This window comes from Vicia villosa, linkage group LG7 (genome assembly GCF_029867415.1).
Source record: "Vicia villosa cultivar HV-30 ecotype Madison, WI linkage group LG7, Vvil1.0, whole genome shotgun sequence".
Taxonomy (NCBI): domain Eukaryota; kingdom Viridiplantae; phylum Streptophyta; class Magnoliopsida; order Fabales; family Fabaceae; genus Vicia; species Vicia villosa.
Window position 1 is genome coordinate 124,200,426 of NC_081186.1, and position 26,194 is coordinate 124,226,619.

Sequence of the window (26,194 nt, forward strand, 5' to 3'; positions counted from 1 at the left end):
TCCAATCGGGTGGTCAGTAGACACTAAATCGTGGAGCTACGAGTTGATAGGCTTTCTTGTACTGGATAATGAGGAAACCTTAGGATCTGAGATGGATCTGTAGATGATACATGTACCATGTAGTGCCGAGAGGACCCATAAGATAGGGGAACTCACTGAGATTTAGTAATCTCACCCCATTCATCTTATTATTTTTCAGGTACCATGCAAGTTTGAGGTTCGCTAGGTGCTTGGATCAAGAGCCTTGATCGGATGTCATGAAGACCGTGCTTAATATTTTCTTCCGCTGTATACTATTATAGTTGTGTAGACATATTCATTGTATCCATCTTCGAGATGATTTATAAATGTATACAATTTATGTCATTATTCCTGGCTTTTGTTTGTACTCAGTACCAGTTATTAATATTTTACTGATATGATTCTAGACGCATATTGGTAGGGTATTACAATCATCATCAAAACTAAGTCTCTTCCAATGAGGAATGACTTCATCCATTTTTATTGGTTCACGTAATCTCACATTTTTGGAAATAACACAAGCACACGGGAGACCATACGTGCTAGTGATAGTGCAACCACACTTTGCGGTATCGCCACCAAAAGTTTCACCTAGTTTCGCCTCGTGAAAGATATAATTCAATCCGGACCGAGACACATTTCCGATCAATTGATCGTAAAGGATGTTGTCCTTAAACCGATGCTCCAAAACCATAATGCTCCGATAGAACGAGGTTTGTATTTTGTTGTGTTAGTTCGAAATCATGTGATGTATCGTGTCCCATGCTTTACACAAATCACCCTTGCTATCGCACAACCAATTTTTCAAAGTAGCATGAGCCGACTCAACTCTATTGGTGGTTGTATTTTCAATGTGTCGAACCTTATCCGTCCACGCACAAACAAACTTCTCATTCACCCTGTCAAGAATGGTGCTTTCAACGTATTTCAATAAATCGAGATATTTTTCACATATTTTCCAAAATTGCGATACGGTATCAGCCCAACTCTTTTGTCGAAGAATTTGCAATACAAGCCCATGCATCCATTATTTGGTCAACAATCACTTCGGGCTTCACCGCTTTCCCACCTTCGGTCGCTGCTTGTTTCGTACCCACGATGACTTTAACCTTACTTCTCACATTACATGATATGTGATATCGACAAACTAATGCATTGGAAGAAGGAAATACCGTTGCGACCGCATTCATCAAAGCGGGGTCGCGGTCCATAACAATCACCTTAGGCATCTCAACTTGTTTCTTCATAAGTGACCGACACACCTCCAATTCCCACCTAAAATTATCTTCTTTTTCACACTCCAAAAAAGCAAACCCAATGGCAAAAGTCTTCTTGGTATATGTTACACCGACCATTTCAAATAATGGAAGTTGATACTTGTTGGTCTTGTAGGTAGAATCAAGAAGGAGCATCGTCGAGAAAGTGTTGAACAACTTTATCGAATCCGGATGAGTCCAAAAAATATCTCGGACTATAACCTAATCATCGCAATTTCTGTACCGCGACACATATTTATTATCATCCAAAATTTTCAACAATTGTTCCATCTCGTTTCTATCACCCCTACTCGCCTTATTATTGCGGTACCAATGATTATACACTTGCCTTATGTTTGATATGTTGTCGGGTTCCTTGCTTTTCAATGTGGAAAGTATATTTTTCGGTTGGACAAAATTCAAGGACGTGTCTTTAATAGATGCCTTCTCCACCAGATTGAGCCGACATGTTATAGGGCGGCCTTGTAATTTTGCGCATAATTCATGGTTATGCAAACCACAAATAACAAAGCTTCTCCACTTCTTGCTAGCCAACATATAACAACGGATTTTAAATGGAAACTCGCATTTTGTAGTACCCGTGTCGTCTTTTTTAAACTTCTTTAGAGAAGGATTGTATTTCCCGCTTCTTTCACACAACATTGTAACAAACGGGTTTCTTATTGCGGTACCATTATCTGATCTTCCAATTACCACACCAAATCCAAGGTTAACTGCTTTCTGATGAATTCATGTTAGCATGCTTTCACGGTCACCAAAGTCGTGCTTGCTAATAAAGTTACCTCCGACATCTACCACATTTGCGACAACATCATCGATACTCGCACTAACATCGACTAAAGAAGCTAATTTACTTGAAATATTATTTGGGTGCACCATACCTATTTTTCCAAAATTCACACAAAATTACAAAATGCCGAAAAAAAACTTGCAAAGACTATTCCGTAGATCCATCTACAAAAGTGTTCTTCCTCAACATGTTCCGTAGATCCATTTACGGAAGCTACGTTACATTTCTGCACAGAAAATGATTGATAAGATGAACAATGTAGTAGTTGAAAGTGATTATTTACCTGAAATTCAAACTCTTCTAGCTCCATTTGATTTGTTGCACCAAAAAGTTTAAGTCTTGGAGTGATATAAGGTATTGATGAAGTAGGGTTTTTAGGGTGCGGAGTGTGTGGTGTTTGAAGAAATGAAACAATGGAAGGAGTGATCATGGTGGTTCAAACTATATCAGACACTTGAAGAATGTGGCGCTAAGAGCATTCCGTAGATGCATCTATAGAATAATCCCTGAACTGATTTTATGTGTATTCTCTCCCAATATATACTAGTATATTACGCTTCCGTAGATGCATCCACGGAAGGAGACAGGTTTTTTCAAAATATGGGGTGCTTCCGGAGATCCATATACGGAAGTTGAGGCAAAAATGGAAATTCCTATGGTGTGTAAGAGATCCATGGAGTTGGTTGAGAAATTTTCTTTAGTAATGTTTGAGTTGATATTATCAATTTTTAATCTAATTTGTTTTTAATATACTATTTTATTATATTTTAATTTTATTTATAAATGAATTAACATTAATATTTTCACATTAACATCAATATGCCTTCCACTAAAAACTAGTATTTGAGATGAAAAATTCAACTAAACAAACGTTTTAATATAGTTTTAATACATGTTTATCACTTCATCATCATAGTAAAAAAAGTTAGAGAATCTCTAATCTCACCCCTTGGGTCTCTTATGCACCATAAGTGTTTTAAAAAATCTTCTGCTTTCGTAGATGTATTTTTGAAAGCATTTTTTTTTGTTTCAAAGCTGTTTTGTTCCGTAGGTACATCTACGGAAGACTTTCATATATGCATCTACGGAAGCATTTAATGTTATATTCGCGTCAGACTCTTCTTCTCCCTCGCTCTTCATTTTCTTCTTCTTCAAACTCTCAAACTCTCTCAACCTCAAAAATCAAAATCCACCAAAGTTGTTTTTTTTCTCTCCAGCTCGGCGGTAAATGTGTGCATCAACGATCAAGACATTCCAACAACTTCAAAACTCAATTTAATTTGTAAGTTTTCGACTTTCCAAATTATTTTTGAGTTTTCCCGTAAAAGAGTTAGAATTCAATTTTTAGGTGTAAAAATGATTGGATAGTTTGAAAACATAGTTTATAAACAATGTAAGTATTTTTTAATGTTTAAAACAGACGATCAAGCCACCAAAATGAGGTTTTTAAGCCTCTGGAACAGTGATAGACGTTATTGCCGCGTCCTTGGAGTTTCGGAATATTCCGTAGGTGCATCTACGGAAAAATGAAACGTTAGGTAGTTTTGTAGATGCACCTGCAGAACAACCCCAAATTTTTGAAATGTAAGTTTGTTCCGTAGATACATCTACGGAAGAGTTTCGTATTTGCATCTACGAAAGTAAATTTGTTTTTTTCCCTTTTTTTTTATAAATTAATTGTATCTAACCTGACTTTATTTGTAATACAACGCAAACATTATGGCCGACCATCCAGACCGTATTATATTTGGGAGGGTTAAACAACACGCCTTTGAGCGACGTGCAAGTAGTCTCACAAGTGACGGACAAAGCCTTTGTTCCAACAAATGGACATGATACCCCTATTCCAATAGAGGTACCTGCTACATTCGTTCCAGTAGATTGGCCTTCCACATCTACTATCTCATCCTGGAGGCCTCAGGATGATGATGAGGGTTCCTCATAGATGCCCTCCGTCCACAAACGTCATCAGAACACTTCTTCTACTTCTGTACCACCTCTAGAGAGGGATGCTGAATCTCCGGTGCCACCTCCTGAACTACACGAGGAGGCTGATGCAGCTGAGGCGCCTGTCGTCTACCCAGGGGGTCCTTTAGATTTATCCCTGTTGATAGGGTATTCAAATCATTCAACCTGACATATTTGGGATGGAGAGGTAAAATTTCTTAGAATTATTACTTATTATTTTTTTGTCCTCAGTTTCTAATTAATTATTTATAACTTTGCTTATTATTAACAATGTTTTCTTTGGGATATTTCAGGATATGCATCCACATAAGTTCTACAACCACAACGAGAAGATTGTCTCTCTCGTGCAATCTACCGAGCCGTGGTTCCAAGATGTCCTCACAGCTTCTGGGCTGAAGGACCTCTGTCATATTGGATACCACACGATACATAATGGGATGCTGATGGCATTTGCATAGAGGTGGCACCCAGGGACGTTGTCATTCCATCTGCCACATGGTGAGATTACCATCATTCCTGACGATATCGCACGCCTCCTGCATATACCTATCAAGGGAACCCTTCTTGGTCATAGTAGGCTGACGAAGGAGGAAACGAGGGATACTCTGATTTTTGAGCTCGAGGTTGATCATAAGGACACACTTGAGGAGGTGGAGAGGACGTGTGGCACGCACATGAGGTTTTCCTTCTTGACACAGCAGTACGAGGTCGAGCTCCTTGTGGCACAACAGGCTATTGGTGACCTAGTAGAGAAGGACATACACAGGCAGCGGGTGCTGAGATGTTACTTCTAATTTTTGTTAGGTACTCAGGTGTTTGTGGACACCAGCTACACGTACACAGATGTCGTTTACCTGAGGTACTTATCAGATACCGCACGTATCCACAAGTATTGAAGGATAGAAGAACACTTAGAAAGGGAGGGGGGGTTGAATAAGTGTGACTTTAAAAACTCTTAAGATAAAAACAATGAACACAAATTTTTTATCCTGGTTCGTTGTTAACGAAACTACTCCATTCCACCCCCTTAGAGTGATTTACCTCGACTGAGGATTTAATCCACTAATCAATCTTGAATACAATGGTTTTCCACTTAGATACCCTCTAAGTCTTCTAGAGTATACTGATCACAACTTGATCACTCTAGGAATACACCACTTAGAAACTTCTAAGTCTTCTAGAGTCTACTGATCTCACTGATCACTCTAGGAACCTTTTACAATCAATGTAAAATAAATGTTTACAAGAGTATGAATTGCTTCTTAGAAAGCTATAATCACAACTGTGATATTTCTCTTAAGTTCTAAGCTTAACACTCACTAAATATTACAATAGTTTGTGAGTTTGAAGATGAAGTTCGTGAGTATTGAATTCAGCAGCGTTTCAGTATTTTTGCAAGAGTTGTTGTATCTGCTTCTGATTAGAACTTCATATTTATAGGCGTTTGAGAAGATGACCGTTGGGAGCATTTAATGCGGTGCGTGTATAGTACATCTCTGCATTTAATGTTTCACAGTTTTGTCAACTACCTCGAGCCATGCTTTTCCTGCTTTTACTGACTTTGTCTTTTGTAGCTTCTAACGTTCCTTTTGTCAGTCAGAGTAGCCTGTCATCTAGTACCAACTTCTGATCTCAGATTTGTGAATACAAGGTTTGAATAATCAGAGTCATTCAGCTTGGTGCAGAGCATCTTCTTGTCTTCAGACCTTGAAGTGCTTGAGCGTGATCCCATAAGAACTTCAGTGCTTCTGCTTCTGATCTCATGTTCTTCTGATGCTTCATAGACCATGTTCTGATTCTGCTTGACCATCTTCTGATGTCTTGCGAGAGCATGTTCTGATGTTGCAATCCTGAACCTTCTGAGTCAGTGCTTATGAGTGTTGAATTGTGCATACTCCTTATGTATTTCCTGAAATGGAAAATGCATAAGATTAGAGTACCACATCGTCTTATACAAAATTCATATACATTGTTATCATCAAAACAAGAATATTGATCAAAACAAATCTTGTTCTAACAAGTATAACTAGGGAGCGGCTACACGGGCGTACAACTACCATATATTTGGAGAACGATGCTTGTGGAAGGCAAGGACAGTGGCTGACAGTTGTTTCCTCTTAGTGGTAACAATCTTATATCATTCTACTTTTTCTCAAAGTTGTTCATTATATATTTGTGATAATGTTTGATCCCTGTGTTTTTTTTCAGGGTTGGATATTATAACACTTCCCCATGATCATTGGTTGGGGAGAGGTGTCTGGCTACACTGAGGCCATACCGTGTGCTAGTGCCTCCATCCCCCTTAGAGGGAACCAAGTGTCGGATCCTTACTGGTAGAGCTGTCAAAATGGGCTAGCCCATATGGGCCGGCCCGCCAGGCCCGAAAAATCACAGGGCTTGGGCCTTAAAATTAGAGCCCATATTTTTCAGGGCCTTTTTAGCCCAACCCTGAAAAACCCGCTATCCACTAGAGCTAGCCCATATGGGCCGTGGGTAGCCCATTAGGTCCGCATAGTTATAAATTTTTAAAAAAATATATTCATATCTATATTATCTTACTCCAAAATAATATATTGATTTTTCTAACTTCACTAAATTTTATTTCTATTCTATTCAATCTTTCTCTTTTAAATATTATACATTAATATAATCAATATTTTTTCAACGTATTATATTAGTTTTTCTCTTATAATAAATATTCAAGTATTATTTTATACAATTTAGACATATGTTGTATTTAGAAACACATTATAGTATTTATAAGAGATAATATAGTACTTAAAAATGTATTATGTTTAAAATAACATAATTTTTAATTTTATTTATAAGAAACATTATGGAGTTTTATTTTAATTTTTTTAAATAAAAAAGTCCATTTAGGGTAGGGTAATCTGAAGCCCTAGGGCCGGACTCGGGTAGTAAATCTCGAGCCATATTACATAGGGCCTTTTTGGCCCAGCCCTAAAAAGCCCAGGGCCCGCCCGTTTAGGGTCGGGTAGCCCATTTTGACAGCTCTACTTACAGGTACTCTCTTGACTGCATGACTACAGAGGACATCTGATACGACTACTATGCTGCTCACCGTGAGACGGTTGCATGGGATGACATTGCCCTATATTCTGAATGGTTGGCTACCAATTTGACCATCACTGTTCGTTATCTTCTAGAGCATGTCATGCGGTAGTTCGACTACTGTAAGACGATACCTCGTCACTCTTCCGTCTCCGATCCTATCGTCCTTATCCATCGGTAGATATATGAGGTCTTTGCAGACTTTGAGCATCACATGGTTTCTAACGAGGCTCGGGCGACCAGATCAAAGAGAGATTAGAGCTGCGCCGACGGGTACTTCACGGTGTCACACCCATACATGATCCCCATTGCAGCAGGATCACCACCTATACTAGCCCATGAGGAGATCTTGCAGACTCATCAGTCTCAATTGGACCATACTGACGATGTTCTTCCTCGCAATCGTGAGATACTTGATATGACGCGGGCAGACATTGCCGATGGTTTCTTCCCTGAAGGGTCTGATCACATGCGTATACTGTACGGTATCATTAGGGTGGCAGATGGGGTATTTTTGTACCGTCGACATCGTGCCTGGACCGTTGGGGCACTTGACGGTAGAGGTAGAGTAGCCAACAGACGACGTGGACGCAGAGGCGGGGCCAAAGGCAGGGTAAAGGAGGAGGATATTGTCCGACACACACAATAGTGATGCCTGTGATTTTATTAATGTCTGTATTTTGATCATGTATTTGACCACTATTTGGATGATCTATATGATATACTCTTTTGTTGTACTATAAAATTGGTTAAATAATAAATTAAGAAAAACGTGATTAAACAGAAAGATTTTTTCACTTGAACCTATTCAATCATGTAATCATAGAATTAATATGTCTTCAATTATAATACACCTACTTATGTTTAAAGTGTTTTTACCAAAAACGTGATACAAGTGATTATAATGTGTGAATAGCAAATTAATAAATCAATGAATTCAAGCCATAATAAATTAATTGGTGAAAATTAAAAATATATAATGGGTGAAAAAGAAACATAGTTGTCGAAAAGACGAAAAGGCCAGTCAAACCACACGAAATCCCTAATATACCCCTTATCCACATCGAACTTACATTGGGCGGGAAAAACCTGTCGGGTATAACATATGTGGCGCCAAAACACAATCAACTTTTTTTAATAACAATAAAAAAAACATTATTAAATAAATAAAAAATGTTTATTCCACTTTTGTTTCCAGATTTCCCAGACTTTCTCTGTTCTTGCTCTCTCTAGGGTTTCCTCAATTTCGCTAATTATTCCCTTTCCTCACCGCAATTCACCGACTTTCCTCTCAAATTAGGGTTTTCCTCTCACGATCTGCGTCAATTAGGGTTTTTTCATGAGTAATCCAGCTGAAACGGACATGGAAGATACCAAATCCTCTGTTACAGTGGTTGATAATGGCGACCAAGCTCTGTTTCGGTTTGCTGAGTTTTCTAAGGTGAATACTTTGTTTTCTGTCTCGTTTTTCGTGTTCTGGGTTACTGAATTTTACTGATTTTTTTCTTTATGTGAAATTAATTAATTTATTTTTTGTTGTTTTTTGTGTTACAATTGTGTTTGAGCTGATTCTGTTTGTGGTTTATGTTGATAAAGTTGTGATCTTTAAGTTTTTTTGGTTAGTGGGTTGGTGATTTGAAGAAATATAATGAAATTTATTATTGTTTATTTGTAAATTGTAAGCCATTTCATTCACTAACCCTAAGTTGAATTTTCATTGAGTAGTTAAAAATTTTAGTTGATTCAATCGATCTGCGTCTAGAGATAGGTGTAGCGATATATTGATTCTTGAATAGAGGCATTTTGTTTTTTACATGCTGATATATGATTTGGTGATAGTATGTGATGGAGAAAACTTAGGGATTAATTAACTGACGTCTCGATCGAGTTTATTAAATTCAGACGAATTTGTTCTACTATTATTAATTGATCAGTCTTTTGCGGTCGATTAATGTGGTTGACAAATTGAGTATTCGGGCGTTTTTCGCTTTGTGAGTAATTGATTTGGACTGATCCTTCTTATAGGATCATCATTATTAATTGTTTTGTCGTTTTCGGTTATTTTATGTAATTGGGAAGGAGTTTGACATTGGTTACCTTTTTTTTATGATAGAATGAGCTAGCATTGGATGAAAAAAGCTGCAAAGAAGCAGTGGATCTGTTTGGAGAAACCAAACATCTTCTTGTAGCAAATGTTTCATCAATGGGGAACGGAACGGTACAGACAAAATCATTACTCTAATATGAAAAAGTCCATTTGTTATTGAAGTTTTTGTTTGAATTCACAAGGTTTATAAATCTTTTCAGATTGAAGAAGCAGAACGGTACTGGTTTGCTTTTATTTTATACTCTATCAAGAAACTTACTCAGAAAAACGAGGAGAGTGGGAAGGAAGAGATTGAAAATTCCGGTCTTACGTTGTGCCGAATATTGAGAGCTGCAAAGCTAAAGTATTTTTCTGACCTTTATCTAATATCTAGTAATTAAGTCTGTAGTTTGATCTATTATTTACTGTTATTTTTATCTTGTATTTAACAGTATTGCTGAATTTTTCAAAGAACTTCCTCAATTTGTTGTTAAGGCTGGTCCGATTTTAAGCAATCTATATGGCCCGGATTGGGAAAACAAGCTCGAGGTATTTGACTAGGCAATAAGAATTGTATTTTTGTCGAGTGAATTGTGATGATCTGATTTTAAATTTTTGGAAAAAGTTTTATATTTAACCAATTTTTATTCTGCTATATTTATATCAGGCCAAGGAGATGCATGCCAATACTATTCACTTGAAGATTCTTAGCAAGTGAGTATCCTGCTATTTTTTTTCCGTATAAGGAAGTTTGCTTTGATTATAATTTGCAATAGATCTTACAAGTTTGATTGACGTTGCCAGGTATTATAAGCGTGTATTTGAAGAGTTTTTCGTGTCAACTGATGCAAATGTTGAAAATAACTTGTCTGTTACCAATCATGTATCGAAGTATCATCGCTTTGGATGGTTACTTTTCCTGGCTCTTCGTGTACATGCTTTCAGTCGTTTCAAAGACTTGGTGACTTGCACCAATGGTTTGATTTCTATCTTGGTAAGTGAGACTCTTAAGTTTTCTATTAGTCTTTTTCACTGTTGGAATTTCCATGCAAAGGTGAAGTGAACACTTTCTTATTTGCTTTGTGTATCTGTTACAGGCAATCCTAATTATTCATGTTCCGGCTCATTTTCGGAGTTTCAACATTCACGACTCTTCACGCTTTGGTAATGTCTTTGTTACCCTTCCTACATTTTGATTATATTGTCTTTGTTCTCTTGGGGGCTTAAAAGTGGATTATTCTAATTCCATCCAAATTTGTTGCAGTTAAGAAAAGTGACAAAGGCGTGGACCTCCTTGCTTCACTTTGCAACTTATACAACACTTCAGAAGACGAGTTGAGGAAAACCATTGAGCAAGCCAATAATTTAGTAGCAGATATATTGAAAAAGAAACCCTGTTTGGCATCTGAATGCGAAACTGAAAACCTAGAGAATTTTGACAGAGGTTTATTTTCCTTCAGCCATTTATTATTTATGCATCACGATTCAAATACACGATTTTTTTTAACTGATGTTTATTATTTCACTTTGCAGATGGTTTAACCTATTTTAAAGATCTGATGGAGGAATCATCTCTGCAGTCTAATTTGAATGTGTTAGAAAATGATTACGATCACATGACTCGCAACAACGGTGAACTGGATGAAAGGCTATTCATCAATGAGGATGACAGTCTGCTAGCTTCAGGAAGTCTTACCGGTGGTTCTGTTTCAGCGGGAGGTGTAAAGGTATGCCTAATCGAAATTTTGTTCTAAAATCCGTTCTCTCTAGAGACGATTATACCTAAAATAATCTATTATTGTGATCTGTAGAGGAAATTTGATCTGATGACGTCACCTACTAAAACGATTGCAAGTCCACTTTCACCGCACCGTTCTCCTGCATCCCATGCTAACGGCATTCCAAGTAGTGCAAATTCAATGATTGCTGCCACCCCTGTAAGCACAGCAATGACTACAGCAAAGTGGCTTCGTACTGTCATTTCCCCACTTCCATCGAAGCCCTCACAAGAGCTGGAGCGATTCTTGACATCATGCGACAAGGATATTACAAGTGATGTAATACGCAGAGCACAGATTATATTGCAAGCAATATTTCCTAGTAGTCCCCTTGGTGACCGATGTGTAACCGGAAGCCTTCAAAGTGCTAACCTCATGGACAACATATGGGCGGAACAACGGAGATTAGAAGCACTGAAGTTATACTATAGGGTATTGGCAACAATGTGCAGAGCAGAAGCTCAGATACTCGGCAACAATCTAACTTCACTGCTTACTAATGAGAGGTTCCATAGGTGTATGCTTGCCTGTTCTGCAGAACTAGTCCTGGCTACTCACAAGACCGTAACGATGTTGTTCCCTGCTGTACTAGAGAGAACCGGAATCACAGCTTTTGATCTTAGCAAAGTGATAGAAAGTTTCATTAGATATGAAGAATCTCTCCCAAGAGAATTGAGGCGACATCTTAATTCATTGGAGGAGCGACTTTTGGAGAGCTTGGTATGGGAAAAAGGTTCTTCAATGTATAATTCGTTGGCAGTCGCTAGACCCGCCCTTTCTGTGGACATTAATCGGCTTGGTCTGTTGGCTGAACCCATGCGATCATTAGACGAAATTGCAATGGATATTAACTTCTCTTGTGGAGGACTGCCTCCCGTGCCTTCCTTGCCAAAGCCTGAGCCTATGTCGGGTAAATGATTCTCTTTTATCAGTTAAAATATTGAGTCATGTTTTACCCGCTTCGACATTATTCTTAGTTCATAATTATGTCGAGTAGCCGTCACTGTTTTCTAAAACGATGCACACATTTTCCTTCTTCATTTACATGCCTGACACATTCTTTGTGCATAATTTCAGCTCAAAATGGGGACCCCAGATCACCAAAACGGCTCTGTACAGAACATCGAAATGTGTTGGTGGAACGAAATTCTTTTACTTCACCAACAAAAGATCGGCTTCTTCACTTAAGCAACCTAAAGTCAAAACTACTCCCACCTCCTTTGCAATCAGCATTTGCAAGGTATAATTCTGTCTAGTCTTAAAGTAAAGTTCTTGGTAAATTTGCTTTATTTGAATTTTTCACCACTTTCATGCTGTCTTCCTTGGTTGTTTTGTGTTGAATGTTTATGTTTATTCATTGTAGTCCGACAAAGCCAAATCCAGGAGGTGGAGGAGAAACATGTGCAGAAACTGGTATCAGTGTCTTTTTCAGCAAGGTATGAATCGAACCTTGATAGCACTGTTGTCCAATTTGGTTGTATAGTTCAACTTGCAAGCTATACAGTTAAATTGTGTCTGTTGCCCATTTTTCCTAGATTGTCAAGTTGGGAGCAGTCAGAATAAGCGGAATGGTTGAAAGGCTACAATTATCTCAGCAGATAAGGGAAAATGTATACTGTCTTTTCCAGCGAATCCTAAACCAATGGACCTCGCTCTTCTTCAACCGCCATATCGACCAAATCATTTTGTGTTGCTTCTATGGAGTTGCAAAGGTTTGTCTTTAATTTTATAAACTTGAGCGCCTAATATGATTTGGTTACTTTTTTTTTTCTTCTCATTCTATTCTGTTTTGCAGATATCGCAACTGAACCTAACTTTTAGGGAGATTATATACAACTACAGAAAGCAACCACAATGCAAACCACAAGTTTTTCGCAGCGTATTCGTTGACTGGTCATCTGCGCGCCGTAATGGATCATGCAAACAAAGAACAGGACAGGAGCACATCGATATCATTTCATTTTACAATGAAGTTTTCATCCCATCTGTTAAGCCCCTGCTGGTTGAAATTGGCCCTGGCGGATCAGCTACGAGAAGCGATCGAATACCTGAAGCGAACAACAAAAACGACGGTATTTCCTTATTCTCTTAGTTACTTTCAACCATTGCTACCTAGTTCTTCCATCCATTGACACATGCTTTCTCTTTGCAGGCCAATTAGCTCAATGTCCAGGATCTCCTAGAATATCACCTTTCCCAAGCCTTCCTGACATGTCACCTAAAAAAGTGTCGGCAACACACAATGTCTACGTCTCACCATTAAGATCATCCAAGGTACAATGTCAAACTCTTACGAATGAGCTGAATCATAATGAACACAAGTGTATTAATTGATTATGTATGTGCACAGATGGATGCTCTTATTTCACATAGTTCGAAAAGCTATTACGCATGCGTCGGGGAGAGCACGCATGCTTATCAGAGCCCTTCAAAAGACCTGACTGCCATAAACAATCGGCTAAACGGCGGGTATGTGACTTTGCATGTCTTGGTTTTCGAATTGCATATTATGTCTACAGTAAGATTATGTATTTAATCAATCTGTTTTGATTTTTTAGCAACCGGAAAATAAGAGGACATCTCAATTTTGATGAAGTTGATGCTGGCTTAGTTAGCGACTCTATGGTAGCAAACAGCCTCTATCTACAAAATGGAAGTTCCGCGTCATCATCAGGTGCACCATTGAAGACTGAGCAACCTGACTCTTAAACTCAATGATGTGTACATTCTACCTGTGTCTCTTTTCTCATACTTTTCGAGTTCATTCTAGCTGTTAATGGATTTTGAGACGAGGGGCTGTGTACGAGCGGCATGATTGTAGAACGCCGCCTCTACCCCTTTGTACTTTTGGTATATTGTTAGGCATTTTAGTGCAAATTGTAGGTCTTACTTTCAATTAGTGAAGCAATAAAATGTTTTCCTTTTCTAGCTTAAAACACAAATTTGATCATTTTTTTAAAGGAAACTGAACTCAGAAAGATGCTGAGAAATAAACCATAACTCATAACTATGTTTTCTTGATAATACATGTGATGTTAGTGGGTTGTGAATGTTCTTTATCCAGTTATTTCAAACGTGTTTCAAATGGTAAAATAATATAATATGAATATTGTGTGTAAAATAAGTATAATTAAAAAAGAAGAGTTTAAGAACAACACAAGAAATTACACTGATTCACCAATAGTTGATTACTGTGGTTCTCAAAATTTGTGAGATTTTTCACTTTATGTTCAACATCTTGTTTAATCTTTTCTTCCAACACTATTTTCTTAGTTTCACACCATACTTACGGTATAAATTAAGAAGCTTTAACAAACTTATACTATCACACAAGTTTAAATTGACTTGAGAATGTAAAAAAGATTTTAGTAAGGTTGATCATTGATTATAAAAATATGAATTTAGTAAAAGATTGGAGTTATATGATTGTTTTTTTCATTTGAAAATTTCTATTAATGAACGTGTGAGGAGGAAGAATGAGTATTTATAAAGGTCTTAAACTCATTACACTTAATATTTGTTGCAATGAGTTTAGTAATAAACTTGAGAAATCTATAATACATATATGTTATTTATTTCCACTCAAGAGCATATATAAAATAACAAATAAAATCAATTTTAATTATATTTACAAAAAAATATATTATCTTCAAAATATTAAAATTATTATTTTTCAATAATGTGGATATACATTCAAGATTCAAGTTGTACGTGTACTATTTGACTTCAAATATTTTTATTTGACTTCAAATATTTAAAAACATGCTATGTTTGTCGTATATATAACCATGATTTGGATCACAAGATAACATGTCATTCTATCATCGACTGTTTAAATATCAAAAAGAAGAAAATTGTTGAGATGATAATGAACACAGTTCTTCTAAAAAACGTTCTCTTGAGCAATATAAGATGTCAAGTGATTATTCAGTTCTTCTAGCCATTTAAACCTTGAATGACATCCTTAAATGAATCGCTTTTTCAAAGTCATCAAATTCATCTCCCAACTCATCAACCATCAAACTTATTGATCAAAGTATAATTGTCGACATTCGATAGGAAGATAGGCTAGACACGATACGCCGTCCATCGGTGACAGTCAGATAAAATGATGTCTCAAAATATCTTCTTTCAACAAGCATTGACATCAATATGTGTCGTCCATTGGTGACGGTCAGATAAAATGATGTCTCAAAATATCTTTTTTCAACAAGCATTGACATCAATATGTGATCTATATACGTATATTCAGTCCGTGCAGCAACTTCGAAATCAGATGCTGTAAGTATTTTTTAGCTTTAATTGCAATTTTGGTCCCCCTATTTTATTTTATTTTATTTTGAGTTTTGATCTTCCTATTTTAAAAACCACGATATTGGTCCATTTTTTAAGTTTTCTTTTGAATTTTAGTCCTCCACTCTATTTAAATGTCATTTTGCATTACAAGGCAGTTGAATTGATGATGTGGCGTGACTTAAATGGAAAAAACAATTTCCACATCATTTATAATTATTTATTATTAAAAAATATATATAATATTAAATAAAAAATTAAAATAAACTTAAATTATTTAATTTATCATTAATATTATATTAAAATTAATTTAACTTTGTATCTTATTAATAAGTCAAAGTTTGTAAATTTTATTCTAAAATTCGTAAAAAAAACAGAAGCAACAAATTTGTAAGATTTGTATTATCAATTTTTTTTTATAATTTCCAATTTGAACAATTATATAACAATAACAAAACATAAGACAGTAGGTAGAATTAGTTCTCAGGTCAATTCATAAAATTGAATTTAGAATTTATGTTTAGAAGTAGTTCTTATTTGCTACTAATGTTAGGTCATTAATGTGAATTCAATGGTGGTTAGAAACCCTTCATTGTTATTGTTGTTATAAGATGTTAGAGGAAGAAGAAAGAGTCTGACTTACTGTTTAACCAAAACTATGCATTAGTTGGTCATTACAATCTTTATCAACAATAATTATACATCAATTACCCATGGAAAAAAGTGAAGCTTAATAAGGTGCAGAAGAAGAAGAGAAGAGGTGAATGGCGCAGAAGAAGAAATTAGGGTTCAATACCCTTTAATGGTTTTTTATTTTTAAAAGTATCAATAAATTTTTTAAGAAAATAGAATTATATTAAATTATAAAATTTAAGGAAATAATACTCAATAAATTTTATGGGAAATAATTTATTGTTAAATGAGTTAATAGGATGTGGATATTTTTTTGATCAAGTTGGAACTGACAAATCATCACTAATAGTACCACATCATTAAAAATTAGGTCCAAATTGAAAAGGGGACCAAAATACAAAACAAAATTTAAAAAATAGACTAAAATCCTGAATTTTAAAATAGGAGCATTAAAACTAAAAAAAATTGAAAACTGAGGGACCAAAATTATAATTAAGTCTATTTTTTAAGATCATACCTCATTAGGCTACATTCGTTCAGATGTCTTTCGACTATGGACGATACATTTCTAGGTGTCACAAAATTGCAAAAAACCTCCACGTAACCAATACTTTTGCTATTTTAAATTATATAATTGATCATCAAAATTAAATCAAATATTTACCCCACAGTTCCATATATGATGAACAATATGATTCTCATAAAGCGACAAAAAGATAAGTATGATAGACCACTAGGAAATCCCACTCGAGCATGAGTTATACTCTCAACCGATGTTTAAGTGAGGCTGAACTTGAGGCTGAGCACAAAAACAAGATCTTTCTTGAAAGAGAGTAATAATGGAGAGAATGACATATCTTCATGTTCTTGAAATGATTTCCCCAGAACCCCGAGCCTAAGATGACTAACATTGGTCAACTTGAGGCACTTGTGATTTCTCTCTACAGTAGAGGCATGCTGAGTTATTATGTCGTAGACCTTTATGTCAATTCCTTGTTTTTGTATAATTTTAAATGAAAAATGAGAAACAAAAAATCACGAGTTTCCCTAAACAAATTTAAAACAGAGAACATTATAAACTACTTTCTATCACTTTGAATGGTCCTTTCATAGGGGACCGGATTGGCTGAAAGCATCCTTCAGATGGTAATGCAAATGAATTCCGAAAGAATGTTTCCGACTGATAAAAAACTATGGCAACAAACTTAAGATTTCTAAAACTATGTAAATATCAAATACATCGTAAAATTATGATTAGAAACAAATTGCATCATTTGAAGTTATTTTTTTTGAAAGTTTTAAAACGGAAAAACTCGTGAAATGGGGAATGAGAATAGCTTGGGGTGGCAAATGGGCCTACGCCCCGTTTAGGCCTGTCTCGAAAAGTCAACAAAAAAGCGGGATGAAGTGGACATTTTTTAGAGTACTTGTTTAAAACCTTGACCCGTCCCGCATAAAAGTGAATGCGGAGCGGAAAAAGTCTGCGAGCATTAGACCTTTTAGATTTAAAAATAATAAAATTGTATGAAAAAAATTCACGCATGAAAAAAACCAGAGCGGAACGGAGTGGACATATTAAAAGAAGCACGCTTAAAACCTTGTCCTGTTCCACAAAATAGTGCGGATAAATTAGGAGGATTTAACCAAGCGGTTGAGCTCCATTGGCAAGGAGCCCCGTCCAAGGACGTATTCGGGGAATACCGAGTTCGATTCCCAGGCGGAACAATCTTGCTTGGCCAGTGCGCATGCCTCTCCGCACGAGCCGGATTAGTGGCCCACCTGTGGTGGGTCGACACCGGTGCGAATAGCAAAAAAAAAAAAAAAAATTAGGAGGATTTGGAAAACATAGAGCAGAAGAAATTGCTGCTTTAAGAAATGAATAATTGCTATTCAATTTATCAACACCCGTTTTAGAAATTTATTCATCCAAAATTTTACAAACTCAAAATATACTCTCAATATTTTTATACTATGTTGGTTTCAAAAAACAAGGTTAGGCCATCGATCTATTTATTTAATAGTAGTATTTAGTTATCTGATCTTGTAGAATCAAAGGTTTAAAAAATTATGTTTACTTATTAGTAAAGCGTTGGATGGGTCCTTCCTTAGCCAGCCAAAGGGGCAAATTTATTGATTGCGCAAATGGCCAGAACCGATCCAAGAGATCGGCTTTGGATTTAGATTGCGTGAATGTCATTTTTATGCAATCTAAATCCTAGCCAAGCTCAATGAGCTTAGCTCAAGGACAGTAAACAGAGTCGAATTTAAAATGTTATCAGTAACACGCAGAGAAATGGCCACGGGAAATTATATCGATTCCCATTAGAAGCAAAGGAAACAGAGTCCTATACCATGGTTTATTTTAAACGATAACTTACCATGCCTTAGCATGTAAAAGCATCAATCCTAACTACCCATTTCTCACACTCCCAATGATTCTCCAGTCAACTGATTCTCCAGTCAACAAGTCAGCTTTACAGGTCGGAGCTCCTTCTCTCCTCAACAAGACTGCTATTGATATTTAGCAGTCACAGTAACGAGCCATTGACCCAACTAAAATTTTCTACACTGAAGCACAACCTCATCAAACAGGCCATGAGTACATGCTTCCCACTAGAGACAACATAAGCCATTTCCTCTTCTTCATTTTTTTACATATATAAAAAAACTTGAAATTTGATCATAGTAGATCAAAAGGTGCCCTTAAATTAGGTCGACGCCCATTCAAAGTAATGGCAGCGCGCACCTCTAGTTGTAGTCCAATTTCCACATCCAAAGAAAAGGCTCCCTTGCTTAGGCCCTGGCTTTCTGATCATGGCCCTACTGCTTTTCACCCCACAAAAACAGCAAGGGTGATACTGAATCACTGGGACTGGGGTGTTCATATGAATCATATCCCTTGCTTTGTAGGGGCAGTGAGGGTAAATATTTTGCTGTTCTTGAGACTGCTTCCAGATCAGTGATCGATCAGCCGTCTGCCACAAAATGGAGTTGGTAATGGAAAACTTAAAACCTCTGTGCATGAGAAGTGCCAGCAGGCGAGCAGTATTTTTGGCATCATCTAATCCACAATGAGGACGACCCTGCCAGGCCAAGCCGGCTATCTCAACAGCTTCCTTTAGATTGCACTTCACATCACCAAATACCTCACTGAAAGGAATCCTCAAGTTGATCCAGCTAACATAAGTTAAACAGAAACAACAGTCAGTTTTGAAATTACGTGCGCCTAATAAACATAAGTTACATTTACACTGTGCAGCATTTACCGATTGAAATAAGGTGGCTTCCGTATTTTCTTGAAACGGCACTCAGATTCAAGCATCACACGACAGTCCCAGCTAGACCATGTAACCACAGCAAAGTTGGCGTTCTTTATTCCCTTTTTCTCGAGCCACTTGTCATGCCTCAGGAGAGCCTCACTCAATGTAACACCTCTGTCCACCTTAACCATATATAGTAAGAAATACAATTAGCAACCTTCACCCACAGGCAAGAACAATGGAATCTAATAGCTGACATTCGACACATAGGTTAATAACATACAAAATAAAGCATAGCAGTGTTTCTCTCATTCAAGATCAGTTTGTGTTGCACAACTTATTATGTATTCAGACAATCTGGGCACACAGAATCTATTGAGCCCATACCTAAGTGGAGGTTCTTTATTTACGCCCGTGAATTAACTGTGACTGTGTCAACCTCAAAGGATATTAATCATCCAATCAGACTGCACACACACAAGGCTGATCCCAGGAGCAGAGCTTGGCAAGGGCTAAAATAAAAAGTTAGTGATAATTTTTGAAAAATTCTAGAAAAGATGAGGTATAAGGAGGTTCACACGACCTTGGGATACACTACCATAATGGCTAACTTTCATGATGCAATTATTTATTTTATAATGCAGTTTCAAATAGGTAGGCATATATACATTGATCTTTAGTTATAAAGTTTAAATTTTTGGATGGGCTCAAGCCCCTGAACAATAATCCAGCCTGCCCCCTAGTTGATCTAAAAGATGCAAGCATACAAAATTATCTGAAAATCAATCGCAACACTATACTCAACCAAAACCCAGTGAGTACATAAAATTTAGTGAGGAGTATTGACAACTACATAATTTTCACCTCCAAGACAAGGTTAATGAGTATTGGAATTTAGTGGGAATCAAGAGTGAGATGGTCTATACTATAAATAAGGGAAAAGGAAGATTGGTGAGGTTATCTTTGGTTTTAGAGAGAAATTTAGGGCACGAAAGAATCAGGTTTCTCAAATACCTCTTATGTTACAGAAATTTTCTATCCATAAACACTATTTTCTTCAGCATTCAAAACCAGTTGCTATGAGAAGTGATTTTATAATGATTATTTTGCATATCATATGCGGTGAATTGTTTGGACTAGTTAGACACATAATTTTACCTCAATCCTCCTAACTCTGGTATAAGAAGTCAAACGTTACGGTTTGATCCCTCCTTAGTTGTCAAATAGTGGCACTGCAGTGTAGCGGAACTTGAGTGACCACTATTGTTCCACAAAGTATTGTCAAATAGCGGCTAAAGCAATGTAGCACAGCGGAATTGGAACAGACCGCTATTTTCCACGATCCAGTATTGACAATATTGGATCCTCTAACTGAGCACTAACCAACTGTGCTTCTTCACCGTTATCATATGCACCAGCCTCTAGCTGGCGTTACCCTCTGACAGCACCAGTAACTTCCGATAACCTCAAATCAGCAGCAAGGCTTTCAGATCAGCCCACGGCCCCACCCACATCAGACCCACTATCATCAACTGTCCAATGCACATCTTTGTCCTTTGTGTCTTTTACATACTCTATGCAGACGACTGAGTATGTTACGTTTGAAATCCTCTTCCATAGGAAGCTAACTCCCAACATCAACCACATAAGTTATCTTTTTCATATTTTTTTCTAAGAATAGCCAGACACATACAAAACCCACTATACTCCCTTCATCTCCTACTCTACCGAACTCTCTGGCTCTACCTCCTTTGCTAAAAATTTCAGTAGCCTAACACAAACATATATGATAAATTGGTCACTCACTACTCTTTACGCCAGTCATTTTGTCATCATTTATCTCTTTCCTATTACGCTTTTTGTATTCTCTTTGGATTATATGCCTGTACCCACAACAACTACAAGTGAAGCTCTAATTGAATCCCAGAAGGAGACAGGCTAAGGTTAAAATAATGGCTGCTTAAAATTCTAGCATTATCCTACTGTTTGTCAATAGGTCTGTACTGTTGAGATTGGCCCCAAAAAAGTGTTAACAGGAGAAAATGATTAGGCTAGCATCTAGTCTAGAATCTAAAGCAAAACATTTTACACAACAATCAAACAAGACTTGGGCCTATCAAATACTTTTCCAGGATTGTGGTTTTGAAGAAAATGTTGTTATTGCCAACACTCAAAGTATGATTTACACACACTTTATGAAACAGGCAGGAGGCATGTTGGACTACCATTCTAACAATACTCCAATGGATCCTAAATCCTAATGCTGAATTCTTACTTAAGTTTGCCACACTCAAGAGTCGGTATAAAGTTGTGGAGCTTATGTCAACTTGACATGTAAAGTTAAGTTTACTTACTATAAAAGATAACATCACAAAAACCCTCTAAATGGAAGGCATGGATAGTAGAATACTGTTAACAACACAACAATAATTCAACATTGCATACTCCAGGGTAAAGCAGGGTAGCAAAGCAGAATAATAAAGTGAGACTGTACACTAATACTAGATAAGATAAAATACATAGGTTCCTATAGTTTAAAAATCTCAAGCTAAATGGCCAACAAAGAAAAAAATTACAGTCCTAGAAATTTAACAACACCCAAGCCTTTTTTCACTAAGTGGGGTAGGCTTCATGGATCAAACTACGCCATAATATTCTATCAAAAATCATACTTCAATCCAACTCGTTAGATCCTTCTTAACAGTTTCTCTTTTAATTTTTCTATGTCTTCCTCTATCTCTAGCAGTTTGACTACCCTCCATCTAGGCCTAGTTTCCACCATTATTTCTATCTACATGTCCAAACCATCTAGGCCTAGTTTCCACCATTTTTTCTACTAAAGATGCTACCCCGACACTGGTAAATTAACAAAAATTAAATGGTGGAAAGATGCCAAAAGACATAGACACATATGATAAGACAGCTTACGTGTGATGGAAAGATGAGAGGCAGGAGACAAATTCAAATAAGAAAGGGAAACAACCTTGCCCTGGGATGCAACCGAAGGGCAGTTTCAAAGATGGAATGCAGGGACACAGTTTCTAGACTGCTTCCTGCCGCCGCTGAGTGCTCTGCAGCACGTCTTCGTTTTCCGTAAGTTATTGCCCCCGAAAGACGTTGTTTTCTATTTGCTGGAAAACACCGTTCAAGCACCTCAACTACTCTTTTCTCTGTGGTTTTCGGACAAGGCAATGAAGAATTAAGGGAATAAAATACGTGAACCGCCAAGAAGCCATATCATTTTTGGCTTATTCCAGCTTGTTTTAGACTAACTGGCTCGCTCAGTCACCAACTCACAAGTAAGAGCATGCCCAAATGGTTCTAGTAAAGTATAGAATTTGGTACAAGTCTGAGTTTTGATGAAGTACGAGTCTCTAATGAGTTACAATGTTTTCACCACCTAGAAACTTAAACTCAGATGAGTTAGGAGTCAACTTGCAAGTCTAACAACAATGCTCCGGCCAAGTTATGGAGGTTTACTGATAAACCTTGGTTGACCAAAAATTACTTTATAGTTATAAAGGTGGGAACTTGGAATGTTCTTTGAAGAACCGAACAAAAAGAGATTACCAGTTTTTTGTTAGGAAATGAAAGGATTCTTTCAAGATCACTATTGGTTTGGTTCTGTAAATTTAAACAATCACTTAGCTTGTATATTTACTAAATCTCTTAAACGACCTAAGGTTGATTCTTTTTGTAACAAGCTGGTTCATATGACATATATGCACCTGCTCAGGGAGTGCATTGTTTCAGGTAATTAGTTCCGGCTTTCTATAACATAGGAAATTGTTCCATGTGTAATTAATAGATAGAGATATATAGTATACTATATATAGTATGATAGTTACCTATGTGGAGTGAAAAGACACACGAAAAGACAATTCTATCCAAAAGTCAAATCTTAACAAACCTATTATTATACAAACAATCCGAAATAAACATAAATGGTTACTGAGATGGGTGTGGCATGCATAAATTTACATTCACATATGCAAAGGAAGTTACCATATATAATTACAAATGTTATAGAAATCCGGATGTTTGGTATGCACGTAGGACTGTACTAATTAGTTCAATAATATGGATAAAATGAAGAGTTAATCATAGAATAAAGGTGCACAAAAGTTTGTCTTGCTCTTTTTGCATGATTTTCTTTACAGAAGTGAAGGCAAAACTTTTGCCATTAACATACCTGAATTTGCTGGATACCAGTCAGATCCTTGCAGAAGTCACTCAAAAGCTGATTGCAGGTAGGCTTCACATATGTTTGGAAACATGCTTCCAGCTGACCGGTGACACTACTCACTATGACAGATGGAAACTCAATTATTTCTTGAGGATGGGGATTTTTATCCTTATCACAGGTTGCCTCAAAGTCTATGACCACAAAATACTGAAATTCTTGAAATTGCTCACGCGAGTAACCCTGAGATAGCATATTAATTGGAACATACTGGAGTTGGTTCTCAACAGGATAAGGATAAAAGTGGTTCTCAAAAGCATTCATTTGACACTGCTGCAGCTTATGAGGGTTAAAATGGCAGGCTGTCCAGGCACTGTAATCATGGTGAAAGGCAGGTTTACTGTGAAATTCATTGGAGTGCTCAAGAAACTCACTGCCTAAACGACGGTTAGATTCAGGAACATTCCCAGCTGAATGAGTACCAGACTCATTTGTAAGCTCCGGAAATCCTTCCATAGAACTCCCACTACACTGAAAAGTGAAAGGGGGTCCCTTTCCCTGGAGGCACTTTAGAGATGCCTCGCAGGAAATTTGCATATTTTCTGCACAAAAAGAAAGAAGCATGATCACACTAGGTCAGTATAAATCGGGAAAAATCACACATCTACAGTATATGGTCAGAAACTAAAAATACTATTAGCACAAAAAGACAACAGATGTATTCAGTAATCAAGTTTGTCCAAAAGGAATGGATTGCTGACAAAATGGAACAATGTACCAGCTTCTCAAGATAGATGATAGATAAAAAAAACTGTTTAGTTTTAAAATACTTAAACAACAACACTAAATGGCACAACAAACTGCTTGGACAAATTGAACAAATGGGTGAAACCTCAGACATTTTGAATTTATCTCCAGCTTGTGGATATCTTTTAAATAAAAGATAAATCAAAATGAAAATCAATGTATCATCCAAAATAGAAGAAAACAAAATCAAAAGGAAGCACTTTTTTCCTTCTTAAGTCTCTCTCCGCGTGAAAGGTGAAACTGATTTACTTAGCTGTTAGTTTAATATTGCTTGCCATTCATTACAGTAGGCAATAGCATCGAAACTTAAAAAGAATAAAAAGAACCGACCACCAAAAAGAATCTGAGTATTGAAGGGCAAAATCCCGCCATATCTGGCTGATATTTACCATTGCGGTGAGCCCAAATCCCGCCATATCTGGCTGATATTCACCATTGCGGTGTGAGCCCAAAAACCGCCGTCTATATCCACCATAGCACTGATGTGGCCGGAATTTGATAACACTGCTCTCCATGCCACATGATTCATTGAATTTAAATGCATTTTTATCTAGTAAACATTAGCATTTTCATACTTAAAATGCACATTTGAGAACATAAAGATATCTTCAACCTAACAAAATCGTAGTCATCCTCTGCTATTCAAGGAGTAACACAAATCAAAATAAAATATATAACTGCCAATTACTCTGCTTTATATCTGTATTACAGTAAACTACTCTGTTTTAAATTTGAACACGTATTAAGCAAACACTGCGCGATGGCCTCTCCAATGCACAAATCAACAAGAATGTACCCACCCCTCACAACCAAAACAAACTACACACACTACTCATTCAAACCCAATTCCCACATACATTGTTCCCAATCACATCAAATCAACGATCAAACCAAAATTGAAAAACCACAAAGCAAACACACACTAACCCCCAATTTCCACACAATCACAAACCGCGCACAACACTTGCACTCATAATCAAAACCACAAATTAAAAAAAAAAAACAATAAAATAAAATAAAACCTTGTTTCCATCAAAACCAAAACCGAATTGAACGAATCAAATCAAACATTTTTTTAAAAAACTAACCTGAATTCTCAAGGGCCATCATGATCGTGAATGTAATTAAGATCCACAGGCGAGTACATGAGATCCTCGAGTAGAACAAAAATCCTCCCTAAACAACAAATTCCCAAAACCACAATCAAAATCAAACCAACTCAAAACCATAATCGAAAAAAAAAATCACCGAGAGAAAGCGTACGAAAACAGAAAAGAAAACGCAACAGAAAGAAGAAAAAAACGAACAACCTCGAAAACGTAGAGAGAAAGAGAACCTAGAGAGAGAGAGGGGTTAGAGAGAGTGAAATTACCTATAGCAATTTTATAAGCTAACTTCTCTTCTTTCTCTTCTTGTAATGTACAATTTTCACGATATAGTTAAAAGCACACGAACAGGAACAGTGGGGCCCACGCAACACTCGAAAAATAAAAATTAAAAACTGTATTGGACGGAGAGGGACACGTGTCGGTCGATGGAGGGGGAGTTAGTAGTTAGTACTTAGTAGTGATAGTTTTCAAGTGTTTTTGGGTGTTTTGGGTAATATGTGAGATATTTTTGTTTTCGTTTTCTGTGTGACCACCGCTTAACGGTTGTAGATTTTTCTCAGCCGTTGGATTGGGTTTTGAGGGTTTCATCATCGGTTTCTTTTTAATTACGCTTTATCTGTGGGTGGGACACTGGGGTTTTGATAATGGACGACGTTACCGGGATTAATCATTATTTAATTTCATAATACACACGGATTAATCAAATTAAACCAATATATATATATATATATATATATATATATATATATATATATATATATATATATATATATATATATATATATATATATATATATATATTTTATATAATTTAGCTATTTTTTTTGCTATTTTAAAGATTTTTTTTTGAATTGATGCGAATCTGTTAAGGAATATTCTTTTGTAATTATTAATATAGAATTTTTTAAGTGTTATAA

General features: G+C 36.6%; 2 protein-coding genes across 3 annotated transcripts; one reads left to right on the plus strand and one right to left on the minus strand.

Moving 5' to 3' along the window:
* Positions 1 to 8,294: 8,294 nt before the first annotated feature.
* Positions 8,295 to 13,920, plus strand: LOC131616765 (retinoblastoma-related protein 1-like). Its single transcript, XM_058888204.1, has 17 exons — positions 8,295 to 8,569; positions 9,242 to 9,346; positions 9,436 to 9,578; positions 9,667 to 9,763; positions 9,882 to 9,928; positions 10,019 to 10,208; positions 10,312 to 10,378; positions 10,479 to 10,658; positions 10,748 to 10,941; positions 11,026 to 11,902; positions 12,070 to 12,232; positions 12,356 to 12,428; positions 12,528 to 12,704; positions 12,788 to 13,064; positions 13,145 to 13,266; positions 13,343 to 13,461; positions 13,551 to 13,920. Exons 1-17 carry the CDS (start codon positions 8,468 to 8,470, stop codon positions 13,699 to 13,701), a joined length of 3,084 nt encoding a protein of 1,027 aa, XP_058744187.1. The 5' UTR covers positions 8,295 to 8,467; the 3' UTR covers positions 13,702 to 13,920.
* A 4,292-nt stretch (positions 13,921 to 18,212) lies between these two features.
* Positions 18,213 to 25,608, minus strand: LOC131616766 (uncharacterized). 2 transcript variants are annotated; one of them, XM_058888206.1, is made up of 5 exons: positions 25,541 to 25,608; positions 25,257 to 25,344; positions 23,371 to 23,963; positions 19,185 to 19,360; positions 18,213 to 19,095 (listed from the first exon to the last, which is right to left on the minus strand). In XM_058888206.1, exons 2-5 carry the CDS (start codon positions 25,276 to 25,278, stop codon positions 18,627 to 18,629), a joined length of 1,260 nt encoding a protein of 419 aa, XP_058744189.1. In that variant the 5' UTR covers positions 25,279 to 25,344; positions 25,541 to 25,608; the 3' UTR covers positions 18,213 to 18,626. The 2 variants fall into 2 exon arrangements, with proteins under 2 accessions (XP_058744189.1, XP_058744188.1); XM_058888205.1 differs by having other exon boundaries at positions 25,479 to 25,543.
* Positions 25,609 to 26,194: the final 586 nt, after the last annotated feature.